Source organism: Carassius auratus, chromosome 9, assembly GCF_003368295.1.
Source record: "Carassius auratus strain Wakin chromosome 9, ASM336829v1, whole genome shotgun sequence".
Lineage (NCBI taxonomy): Eukaryota > Metazoa > Chordata > Actinopteri > Cypriniformes > Cyprinidae > Carassius > Carassius auratus.
In genome coordinates, this window is record NC_039251.1 from 25,589,823 (window position 1) to 25,603,427 (window position 13,605).

Below are 13,605 nucleotides of genomic sequence, written 5' to 3' on the forward strand. Positions count from 1 at the left end.
TAGTATAATAGAGCATGTTTTATGTTTTTAGGCGTTTAGATGCAGAAATGGACAAATAAAATGTAAAATAAAATGTAATTGATTTAATTAAATATAGATTAATTCTTGTTAGAGCAAAATAATAAATAAATACGTACACACATTAAAAAAAGCAGCCAAGATGAATGAATTTCATTTTTTATATAGATTAAAATTGAAGACAGAAGCAGCTGGTATATGCGGTCACTTAATATTAAAATCCAGTAGATCCACTTCAGATATATTTCTCAACAGTTTATGTTCACGTGGCTGTTTTCGTTTATAGTCGCCAAGCTATTATGTGTTTTGAAATAATCTTGTCCGTGATGTGTTCGTTCGTACGACGAAAGGCAGAAACCTGCAGCTCAAGAGAAATGTTATTCTGCCAGTCACGCTTTCAAATAGTCTTGCACACTTAAACGGGTCACAAACACCTGCATTTAGCTCTTGTAGTGTTACAATGGGTTTATTGTGTGCATTTGTGGTAATATGTTATTTAAAAAAAGCTCTTAAACAAGAATAAATTCGTTTGTTTTGAGCTCGACACTGTACGCGCTGATCGGAGGCGTGATTTCAGATAGGCAGCCACAAATATTTCATTTTCACACAAACAGTTCAAAAACATCTAAATGTAGATCTTGGTGAGTTCTAATTGGTTGATTGTGTGATATCGCTGTCATAATTTATTTTTAAAAGCTTTAAAACAGGAATAAATTCGTTTTTTCTGAGCTCTTTACTCCAGACGCTCATGGTCACAGCGGTGATTCATCTCTCCTATTTCTCACGTATCTCTGGCCATAAATTATTTATCCATGAGCCCTGAACCGGTAATAATCAGATATGTTGGTTTAGCTTGTCAGTGTGAATTAAATCTAAGTATTTGTTTGTATTTTTAACCAATTTAAAAGTGAAAGTAAAAGTCCGGTAATTGCACCTGTAGGGGCGCAATTTCTCTCAGACAATGGAAGTCTAAGCACACACACTCAAACAGAGGGACAGAGTGAGATGAGATGTCTGACAGTTTTTTAATTTTCTGTTATCCATACAGTGTTGTAAAGTCGTGAAACTATCCATATTTACTCAGAATGACTTTTTTTCTGTATGAAAAAAGGTTTTGAAGTGTTTGGAATTTAAAAATGCAGGACAATTAATAATTTCATTTTTACTGTCATTTAAAAAAATCACCACGACAAAACCGTTCAAGCTATCCAAAATCCATTGGCAATTTAAGTTGTTTAAAATGTTTTGGCATCATGTAGACAAAGTTTGGTGTGTATAGTGTTACTCTCCTCTGAGCAGTATGCATTAATTCACAGCTAAATGTAAAAAAAAATCCACATTCAAATCAAAATAGCTGACTTCCTGTTGATCGTAGCTGATGACTGTGAATTAGAAAGTTGTCCGTGTTGATAAGAACAATTTATGTACCAAGTTTGGTGTCTGTAGCTAAAACTAACCCCCCCACTTTTGACAAAAGGTGGCGCTATAGAGTGCCTCATTCACGCCCTTTTAAAAGCTTTTGCCATTGTCTAGCTATCACTAATACTGATATGCGTTTTGAGTTTCATGTAAATCTGAGGTTGTTATCTGCCTCAAACTCACCATAACAGAACATTCAAGTTTGACACGTTGCCATGGCAACACTATATCAGATATCAATATCCCCACAACAGATTTACATCGGCCGTGTTTTGTCATTATTCTGATGAAGTTTTAAGTAAATCGAGTAAAAATAAGATGCTGAATTCAAAGCATTTGGAAAATGACACACTTCCTGCTGCCAGTTGGTGGCGCTATAACGTTGACTCTTGATAGTCACATATATACAATCAGTATCATACAACGAACAAACCCATGAAGTTTGATCAAATTCAGGAAATGTATGTGGATGTTATTAGACATTTCCTGTTCCTCATTTCTCGCCATAAGTTCCACGCCTCGCCATGGGCAAACCGTTCGAGATATCAAAAATCCCCTCGCAATTTTTCATCCACAATGTCTTGAGATCATGTTCACCGAGTTTCGTGGCGAACGGGTTGAAAACCTCAGAGGAGTATTTCAAATTCCAGAGCATGCTTTTTTTAAACAGCCATGAATAGCTGACTTCCTGTTGGGCGGGGCCTATGACATAAAGCGCGAAAGTTGTTCAGCTCAATGAGATATACAAGTGTACTGAGTTTCATATAAATATATGCAAGTGTGTGTGAGCTATGGTTCAAGATTTCTGACTGTGTTCCAGGGGGCGCTGTAGAGCCCCTGTGCCACGCCCGGGTCCCAGCCTCTGCGGCATCCTGATGGCCGCAGATTCCAATGTGTGTGCCAATTTTCAAGAGTTTTTGAGCATGTTAAGGCCCCCAAAAACCCCCGGAAGGTTTAATAAAAAATAAAAAAAATAATAATAAGAATAATCCTTAGAAGAACAATAGGGCTCTTCGCCCCTTCGGGCTTGAGCCCTAATAATAATAACAAGAATAATCCTTAGAAGAACAATAGGGCTCTTCGCCCCTTCGGGCTTGAGCCCTAATAACAAGAATAATCCTTAGAAGAACAATAGGGCTCTTCGCCCCTTCGGGCTTGAGCCCTAATAATAATAACAAATAATCCTAAGGAAAACAATAGGGCTCTCGCCCTCCAGGCTTGAGCCCTAATAATAAGAAGAATAATCCTTAGGGGAACAATAGGGCCCTGCGCCCATTGGCTCGGGCCCTAAATATAGAGTTAATGCTCATAGGTGTGCAGAAAATGTAATGTATCTTTTCAGAAATAACTGAAAGCATTTCAAGTTTCCTTTTTGAAAACTAAAGGCTACTAAAAAATAGTAGTAAATGAAAACAAGAAAGATGATCAAATGCACTGTAAGCATGAGACCCAGGGTCGTTGGTGAGGATGTAACTGTGGCAAACCTTAATCAAAGTGTAATTCATTCATCTGTGTGTGTATGAGCTACAGGGTTAAGGTCACTCTAGTGATTAATTAGGACAAGGAAAGAGGTACGACGTCACTTTGAGCTTGCTGACCTTGATGGCTGTAAATCTGTTGCCCAACATATTTCTTTGTGATGGTCTGAGACCTGTTGGCCCCTGCTTAGTGGATTCTTTGCCTAATTTCAGCAGCAGCATATAAATATTAAATGCATATATTCTAGCAGATTGTGAACCTGGAAACAGGATTATTATGTGTTTGCATTTACTATATTATGTGTTTGCATACACTATACATATACTGTATTGAAGAAGCTTGGAATTGAAAATATGAGAGAAGTATGCACTATTTTTCAAAGGATAACATTACAAAAATAAAAAAGCTTTGAACTGACACACCAGGTGATTGAGTTTGAGTCCTGGTTAGTCCCCCTTTGTCTTCCGCAATGCTTCCTGTCCACTCTCTTGTACTATACAAACTTTTTTCCTTAAAAAAAGGTTGTTATGAATTTGTCATTGACTAATTCTTAATGTTTTCCAGTATTTAATATTGGTTTAGCTTTTTCCCATCAGCACTTTTTGATGGAATGTGTTGTATACAGTGCATATTGCTATATTTATTCATTCATCAACCCCAAATAAACTTATTTTAATATTCAGTCTTAAGATTAATGCAGATTTTTAACACAGTAAATTTAGGTCTGCATGCAGTCACACATTTTCACTTTCAATTGATTTCTTAAAAAACAAACAAACGCAATATTTCATATAAATTAGTTGTCTTTCACATATACTATGATGAAAATTCTCCTTAATCAGCGTGACTATACTGCCCCCTTGTGGTGTTTTTGCCACAATGCACGATAGATGAGTTTTCGTCAGAAACATGCATATGGATTTTGGTGAAGGTGAACTTTAACACTTTCCTAAGCTAGTTGCTATAGTTGGCCTTTCAATGTATGATGAGGATGTTTATGTAATTATTTCAGGAAAACTAACAATTAAATATTTTGTTGCATTTGCAAATTCTATAACAAATAACCACGAAATAAAAACTAACTACTGGTTTAAAAATCTGCTTGAAGAGAAAAATCTATAACCTTTCTGCCAAAAGTTTATTTTTTTTAATGCCATGTTTATCGTACCTTTTACAACCACTAGGGGTCGGTATAAAAACTTATCACATCTCAAGAGTTCACGTAAAGTTAACATTAAAATTGAATGAGTTTAGACAGTAGACATATGGAGTCAGTATTTATCTGTCAGAAGAAGAAATAGATTACCAAACATTATAGAAACCAACAGTATATAAATGTGAAAAACACTATTTTCTGAGATCCAGACTAGTCCATAAAACAATTAGCTAAATGTTGTTTTTTTGTTGTTGTTGTTGTTTTTCTGGAAGTTGTTTAATTGTAATTATAATACATGCTGGAGGAAGGCTGGAAGCAGAGTATGAAAGTGAAATTCAATCTTTTACACACATTAAGAGTAAAAGTCTTACTTCTGAAGTAAGGTAATCCCCGTACGGTCATGTTTAAGTATATATTGCCTTAAAATGCACTTTGGTAAACTGATACATAGTCACATAGACATAAAATTGATAAATGAAGAACTATAAAATCATCTTATTCTGCTCACATTCAAACAGGCTTTGCCTAAGCAGAAGATACTCAGGCCAAGATTACAAGAAAAAGAATGAGATGCAATTATCAGGAAGCCACGTAAAAGAAAATTGAAGGTACATAGTTCTCAGTGTCTACGAGTCAATCTGAGCAACTATTGGATTACTATTTTGTACTTTCTTGCAGCAAACCTCATTTTGAGCACACAAAGGATATAACATTACTCTCTGTAATGAGAGGAGCCATTATTAATTCATGAAAGTGTTTCCTCTGCACGAGTAACTATACAGATTCTTTCTTATATGCTTCTTTGTGTTGAGAATACATCAACCAAGATTTTGCACAAGTAAAGCCATACAGTTTGCTCAGCTGTGCTTTGGTCAAAATGCTCCCCAGAGGATTGAAAAGGCTTTCTGACATATTTTTCACCAGCCTATTCAAATTCCTAGCTTAAACTAACAGTAAACTATTCCTATGAGTGTAGGAGGTGCTAACCTCATTTTTCTTTTTGTCTTCTTCTTTTTTCCTCCTGAAGATAGTATCAACATCAGTGGCTTCTCCGATAACAAAGTTCACTTTTACTGCATGATGCTCCAGGTATAAGTATGTTCTGTGTCAGGCTTTGACACATTTAGAGCTTCGTTCCGAACCCTGAGCATCGGCTAGAAGACAAAATACAACCTATATCAGCTTTTCGTCTATTGCACATTACTTCAGTATTGGTATATTTAATCTGTGTGATTAAAATAATTAATAATGTGAAAATAAATAATTCTCAATCTGCAGCGTGAGTGCATTTCCGTCCATGTTGGTCAAGCTGGGGCCCAAATGGGAAATGCATGCTGGGAGCTTTACTGTCTGGAGCACGGCATCCAGCCGGATGGACAGATGTCCAGTTATAAGACAAGGAGGAGATGATTCCTTCAACACCTTCTTCAGTGAGACTGGAGCAGGGAAACATGTTCCACGTGTGATTGGTATGTGAACATTTTTGGTTTAAAAATGGTTTAAAATAGCTTGTACCTGAGAATACCACAATAATGGTCTTTTAGTGAATTAAGGGGGGAGAAATCTGATTAAAATAGCCTTCTTTGAATGTAGATGAAGTACGGACACTTTAAGATATCACTTTATAAAGAGATTATAAGTTAATACAGTAGCTGACATAAAATATTTATGAATACTTATTATATATTAAACTTATATATTAAAGAATACTTTTAAAGCATTTATTAGTCTTTGGGAATTTCTACATATACTAATATATTTAAACATCTGAAGTTGTTCAAATGAATACGTGTTAGTGAACTGTTTACATGCATATGATCACCTAGATGAATAATTGGTTTATAAACTTACAAGGTTAGTTCATTATATCTGATGTTAATGCATTAACTTAATGTTCCTAATTATTTTTCTGCTTTTTGTGTTTTATCATAAAGTTATATCCCTCTCTAAAAGTAAAAATGAATTGTAAAAATGGAATAAAATAAAGAAATAAAAAGTCTGGTGCCAAGCTCTGTCTAAAAATGTGTTGTTATTTACACTCCTTTCGTGATATACAGTTGGACATGTTATCTGTTTCATATCTGTATATATTTGCTCATGCAAAAGTGATAAAGGCCTAATGCAATACATCACGACACCCTTCCCCCCAAGGGTATCTATGCTGCAGCACAAAAATGACCACCTGCTAGCTGTTATTCATGATTCAGCTGTCTGTACATGTCAATGGACATCACTATGAGAGGCTGGATAATATCTGTGCTTTCATTATCACTGTAGCAAGAAATTAAAGTCTGATGACAACTGGGTCAGTGTCTCTTTCTCTATAGCAAAAACCATCAATATAAAATTTTAGTCAATAGTACTTTAAACTTGCTTTTCTTTATGTATGAATCGCAAAGAATACAGAATCCTGCTGTAAGCATTATATTACAAATAGATATCAATTTTCCTGCAGTTGTTACGCAATGTTAACACGTGACCGTGGAGAACTTTGACATATAGCCTTTAAATTTCCATCCTGGCTTTTAGCATTATCGAATGCCCAAAAAGCTGGTAAAGGGGCCAGATGGTTTTCACAGACCCAAATGTCCCAAGAGGGAGCTATTAGACTATACTCGTGCAGGAAGGACGGCCCTTCTGAATGACTATCCTCACTCCAACAGGCGATCCCACTTCCTGTTAACCCCCTCTCTTCCTCCTCCCTCTTCCCTCTCTATAAAAACCCCACCTCTCCTTTCTTCTCCACATCTTCCTTCTCTTTCCGAACCCTCAAGTCGGCCTGAAGGGAAATCTGACAAGATGGTAAGTTCATAGTGCTTGAGCGATTCTTAATTCTAATCTTTTTATACATCACTCCACTAAAATGTACATTATTTCACATTTTGTGCACTTAAGGCATGTTAAGAGATTTCAGTAAACCCAATAATATTAAATAAGCAAATTTAGATGAATGTATTCTTTTTGTGTGAAAGACGAAATTGGCGGCACTGTAGTTAAACTATTGAAACAGTTTATATATATATATATATACATTATATACATTTTAAGTCAGAAGTGAAGCGTTGAGCCAAGCTGAGTTTCAGTTATAAATCTGGCCTTTCATTATACAGAGGATGTGGCTACGGCCTTCAAAGCCTGATCCCAGACTGTGACACACATGTCAGCAGGAAACTGCAGTACTTTGCCTTTTCTGGATATAACATTTATCTATGTTTGGTAGGTCTGCTGAGCCAAAATAGCTCACTGAACCTCTGTCAACTAAAAAGGAGAAAAAAGGGAACTACAGCATGAGACATGCAGTTGTTACTCAGAGAATGAATACATTCATGCCTTTATGACATACAGCGAGGCATTGGTAGTAGATGAGATAATGAGTGACAAAATCTGCAGCATAGCAGAATAATAGATATAACTGTTCTAGCGACAAGCCCGAGTGAGATATCTCTGTGCTACACAAAGGAGAGTGTACAGCTGGGACAGGGAGGGGGTGGACTGAGGCCTCTAAGGAACGCACTCAGTCTCTTCTTCTGTACTCTAGAGATCCTATGACCCAGTCTAGAGGAGAGGGTAAACAGTGCATGTTAATGTAATTGAAAAAAAAAAAAAAAAACTGAGTTCTGCACTGAACAATAGGTCCAAAAGTAAATTGCATAAAGTTGTTACAGTATTGAGCTTTGGGTAAATCAGCATGCCAATGACTAACATAACAGACCTAACTATATACATTTCTCATTCAAAACAATAAAAGAACAAATTTAGTTCAGGGGTTCTCAGGCTTTTTGACTTCAAGGCCCCACATTTTCAAAATTAGTTTTAATCTATGGGCTAGTTTCTGTATATATACAGTATATATATATTTTAAAAAAATGTAATAATTATCATTAAAATAATTAAATATATGAAAATCCGGGTTGTTTTCGGTGTAACTAGGCAATATTTATATTCATTATAAAAATGTCATAGCATTTTAAGATTTTATAAATTTAAATGACTCTTCCAACCTTTGTTGACTTTTTCACAGGTCTTACAAGACTTTGGGAACCCTGATTCTTCAAAGTAAATAAACAGTTATTTAGGGAGTAAATTAAAATAAGGAATATCTTGATTTCTGTTTTTTAATGCATGTTTTGTTTTATTTAAAATCATTTTAAGTCACCTTGTGGTCCCCTTGTAAGTTTACTGAGGACTCCCCCCATCCTTAAATATCACATAGTTAAAGGAATTTTAAATAATAGGATCTAATATGTTTCCGTGTCTTATTAGCTCAGAGTATTTAGCTAAAATATATACAGCTGCCACTTACATTCATATATATAATTTATTTTTACCCTCCTTCTCCCTTTAGCGTGAGTGTATCTCTATGCATGTTGGCCAAGCTGGGGCCCAAATGGGAAATGCATGCTGGGAGCTTTACTGTCTGGAGCACGGTATCCAGCCGGATGGACAGATGCCCAGTGACAAGACAATAGGAGGAGGAGATGATTCCTTCAACACCTTCTTCAGTGAGACTGGAGCAGGGAAACATGTTCCACGTGCCATCTTTGTTGATCTAGAACCCACTGTGATTGGTAAGCTGAGCCTGAGGAACATTATAAATAATTGTGAAAAACATTTTACAAAATACTGGAAAAGCAAGTTTTATAAAATATATATCCGGATAAGAAGTAATTACCTTGGATTTATTGTGTAATTTCTTCTTCGTTTTCTTCCTATTTGCTACTGTGAATAAATAATGTAAAAAACACAGGAACTTAGATAATTAGGTTTTTCCATTTTTTCCTCTTCAGACGAGGTGCGCACAGGCACATATCGCCAGCTGTTCCATCCTGAGCAACTAATTACTGGCAAAGAAGATGCTGCCAATAACTATGCCCGTGGTCATTACACCATTGGTAAAGAGATTATTGACCTAGTGCTGGACAGGACTCGCAAACTGGTGAGGTTCAAGTCTTTTGAATACAAACTGAATTTGACTTTGACATTAATAATTATAAAGATGTTCTTTCTAATGAGCTGATTTACTCCAACAGGCTGATCAGTGCACTGGCCTTCAAGGGTTTCTCATCTTCCACAGCTTTGGTGGAGGCACTGGCTCTGGCTTCACCTCTCTGCTGATGGAGCGTCTCTCTGTCGACTACGGCAAGAAGTCCAAGCTGGAGTTTGCCATCTATCCTGCTCCTCAAGTGTCCACAGCGGTGGTGGAGCCCTACAACTCCATCCTGACCACCCACACCACCCTGGAGCACTCTGACTGTGCCTTCATGGTGGACAATGAAGCCATCTATGACATCTGCCGTAAAAACCTGGACATCGAGCGTCCGACCTATACCAACCTCAACAGGCTCATCGGGCAGATCGTGTCCTCCATCACAGCCTCGCTGAGATTTGACGGAGCTCTGAATGTGGATCTCACCGAGTTCCAAACCAACTTGGTGCCCTACCCACGCATTCATTTCCCTCTGGCTACATACGCTCCTGTGATCTCTGCTGAAAAGGCGTATCATGAGCAGCTCTCTGTGGCTGACATCACCAACGCCTGCTTTGAGCCGTCTAATCAGATGGTGAAGTGTGATCCTCGTCATGGGAAATACATGGCCTGCTGTCTTCTGTATCGTGGAGACGTGGTGCCCAAAGACGTCAACTCTGCCATCGCTGCCATTAAGACCAAGCGCACCATTCAGTTTGTTGACTGGTGTCCCACTGGATTCAAAGTAGGTATCAACTATCAGCCTCCAACTGTGGTTCCCGGTGGAGATCTGGCAAAAGTACAGAGAGCCGTGTGCATGCTGAGCAACACTACAGCTATTGCTGAGGCCTGGGCTCGTCTAGATCACAAGTTTGACCTGATGTATGCCAAGAGAGCCTTTGTGCACTGGTATGTGGGTGAAGGAATGGAGGAAGGAGAGTTCTCAGAGGCCAGAGAAGATATGGCAGCTCTGGAGAAGGATTATGAAGAAGTCGGCACTGACAGCATCGGAGAGGAAGATGAAGAGGGAGAAGAATATTAAAGAAGCAGAATTACAGCCTGGAAAAATAAAATCTGACCATTAAGACCATTTTTGTAAATTCAGTTCACAATTGAATTGGTTTTATATTAATAAAATTTGAATAAGAAAAGAAAGAATCTGTTCTTTTTTGTGTGTTTTCTCTCTGGTCTCAGACAAAATATGAAAAATATTTTAAAATTAAGCAAGTTCATATTTTAGCACCTTTTGTTAGTTTTTATGCCTTCTCTGATTTCTTTCCCTTACCTAGACTAAAGGTGGCCAAGATGAAGCAATCCATTTAAGACATCTTCTTCCAGTGTTTTCAAAGCATATAAAATGGCATTGGAAATATATTTTAATTTTGAAATATTAAATGACTCACATGGCAGAAATAAATTATCAAAAAGCATTAAGGAAGTCTATTTCTGGAGAGATATCTAATGAATATCAATCTGGAATTAAGAATTTAGAGTTGCACTAAATTCTGGATTTTTTTTCTTTTTTCTTTTTTTCTTTTCATTTCATCAGTGTGAACTCTTCAGTAAATATTTGAACCTAAAATTGATGTATTCTGAATACAGATACTTTGGGATAGCCATTAACAGAGATACTGTACCATGGGATCAAGGTAATGCTGTTCAGAATGGGCAGTTGGCTGCTGGTAGAAGTTTTAACTAAATTCTTCAGGCAAAAATTGAAAAGGTTATAGTCATTTTCTGCCAGGATGTTATCCATTAAGTTGTAACCCTGTATAACCTTAAAATGCAATATTGAATTTAATACACAGGTAAAACACCTGTGAAAAATAAATACGTATTGTTCCTTTAAACAAACAGTACATGTTAGCTTGGTTGGCAAAAGTTAGCTATACTTGTTTCTATAGACAAACTGAATTTTGCCAATCAAAACTTAAAAAATGAAAGCCTGTAGACTCATTTTTGTACAAAGGACTGAGAGCGGTTTTACTGGGAAAATCCAAGGGAAGCTATCATTCATAACAGTGTGATTAAATGAACCTCATCTGTTGACATGATGTCGGTGAATTCCCCTGGCCATTGCTCGCTCACATTAGGTCTAATGTGGAGTGTGTGCAAGAGCATGAGCAATGAGTTACTGACCACAGCCACCGGTGTCACTAATAACAAGGGTTTCTCAATTCTACATAGAGCCCTTTAACAGCTACTGTTGACAGTAAAATAGCTTATGCCATTATCTCGAGTAGGATTAGGTGATATGATAGTACAGTTAAAAATTTTTGACATGCTTATAAAGGAGCAATAAACAAACCTGAAAAGAAAAAAAAAAGTACAGAGATGCTTGATGTTACTTAAGTAAACATATATTAGAATGGATCAATATATTGGATATTGTCTAGTATTGTCTCCTATAGGATTAAAGAGTATGTTGTATATAAATATGTTGTTTGTAAGTTGTTCAAGGAGGGGAAATCCCTTATCTTTCTCTTAATGGCACTGTCTCTTACACTTGATTTCAATTAAAAATTGTTTGTATTTCTGTATTTTCAAATGATAAATTACTTGTATTTTAATTAAATACATTTCTCACACCAGTATTTTGTATTTTTAAATTAAATAAATTTGATGAGCAAGTATTTTTAATTTGTAATTAAATAGTTTTTTATGTAGGCTAATTGTGCCCATCTCTGCTGACAACAAGTGTGTGGAGCGCATATATAGTACATATATATGTATCCACATTGTAGATACATTCACTATGTGTTTTAAAAGCTGCGGAATACTATTAAAATATAGAAAATAAAATGGTTCTGTCACATAGGTGATTCCGTAGTTTGTAGCGACTCCTTGTGGATACATTCATTAATGCATCTAGATCTTAGTGCCTGGGTACATTTATTTATTTATTTTCAATTTGGACATATATTTTGGTGAATTTGTTTAGTTATTTTATTGTTTATTTATTGCGCTGATAACAATAGATGTTACCTGAAAGTGATAAGTCCAATTATAAAAGCTGAAGCAGTGCACAGGATTCTGATGTTGATGCTCATGCCGGAATCAGCTGGAATTAGTGGTGCATGTAACAGCATGATCGATGCCCTGTGTCTTCCACCAGGCCTGCTGTTCATTGTATGGTACAACTAGGCTTTGTAGGTCCACTCTATGATCTTAGAACAGGTGGTTTCTGTTTTTAGCTGAAGTGAACCAGCAGATACACAGAATCTCCAGTAAGGGTGTAAGTGTTTACTCCTTTTTGTATGAAAAATATATTTTACTTGAGCAAGCTCAAAGGGTCATTTCACAGCAGGTCCAAATGGGCTGTCGGCCGTTAAAAAGTGATTTGACATAAAAAGGCTGCTCAAGCACTTTCAGTGGCTTCACCACATTCTGGGCAATTCTAGAAAACTAACATTGAATCTAATTACAAAAAAATAAAAATAAAATGTCATACACTATCGGAGGATTAAACTGAAATATACTATACTAATATGCAGATATAAATAATCAAGCGTACAGTAGTATAAATATACTGCACAATATAAAAAAGTCACATGGGAAAAACCTTTTAAGAAGAACTCAAACTTACTAGTTTTATATAATTTGAAACTGCTGTGTCAGCATATGGTTAATTTTGAGTCAGACATGAGCAATTCAGAAAGATATTAACAGGAGACTCTGAATGGATATTTGGATCAGTGAGTTGCTGACTCGAAAAAATAAGAAGGAAAAAAAGTAACAAAACATGATTTGTTTAGTGTGATTTGTGAAACTACTCAGCTGGTTCATTAAAAAGATTCTGCCAACTCCAAGTGTCTTATAGTGAAAACTTAAAATGGTGTAAAAAGAAGGGAATCATACTAGGCTTTGGAATGTGAGAAATAGTTTTAAATAAGCTTGCTGGAAGAGAATAGCACTGGAATCGTAAGGACATTAAGACAATTAAGAAAATATTGGGTAAAGAGTTTACTAAAGCAAAGCTTAGCATTTAAAAAAAAAAATGCATTCTTTATTTCAGCATTTTTAAAATTCATACCCACAACAGGATCAGCTGTCAATTTACAGACTGATGTGAAATCTACTCAACATAAATGTGTAGGCTTATCTTTTATCTTATATGGGTTTTAAAAGACATAAAGGTTGAGTGAATAATGACTATATATATATATATATATATATATATATATATATATATATATATATATATATATATATATATATATATATATATATATATATATATATATATATATAAATTGGGGTTAAAAAAGAGCCTTTATTCATTCAACAGATTAAAAAGAGGCTTTATTCATTCGGTTAATTCAAATATTTTTTCAAAGTCAGTTTTAGCGTAGTCCCTGTTTTTATGAAATTTTTTTAAACTAGTAGCTATACAATCCGTTCAGTATTCAGAGTCTGAAGGGCTATGTTCTTTACACATTTAATGTAGTTTAACTAAATGAACACACGATAGCTGCATTAGTTCAATGTGTCTAGCAGTTTGAGCAGTTCTGCACATGGCTCCCTCAGGCTGAAGTAGGCGGGGCTAGTGACGTAAACAAACACTGGC

At 36.0% G+C, this 13,605-nt stretch overlaps 1 protein-coding gene across 1 annotated transcript; it reads left to right on the forward strand.

Moving 5' to 3' along the window:
• The first annotated feature begins 6,665 nt into the window (after positions 1–6,665).
• On the forward strand, positions 6,666–10,196 carry LOC113108882 (tubulin alpha chain-like). The gene is made up of 4 exons (XM_026272286.1): positions 6,666–6,874; positions 8,418–8,640; positions 8,860–9,008; positions 9,103–10,196. Exons 1-4 carry the CDS (start codon positions 6,872–6,874, stop codon positions 10,078–10,080), a joined length of 1,353 nt encoding a protein of 450 aa, XP_026128071.1. The 5' UTR covers positions 6,666–6,871; the 3' UTR covers positions 10,081–10,196.
• Positions 10,197–13,605: the final 3,409 nt, after the last annotated feature.

Coding starts and splice junctions, on each gene's coding strand:
- LOC113108882 (XM_026272286.1), top strand. Junction 8,641..8,859: donor TCTAGAACCCACTGTGATTG/GTAAGCTGAGCC, acceptor TTTCCTCTTCAG/ACGAGGTGCGCACAGGCACA. Junction 9,009..9,102: donor TGGACAGGACTCGCAAACTG/GTGAGGTTCAAG, acceptor TTACTCCAACAG/GCTGATCAGTGCACTGGCCT.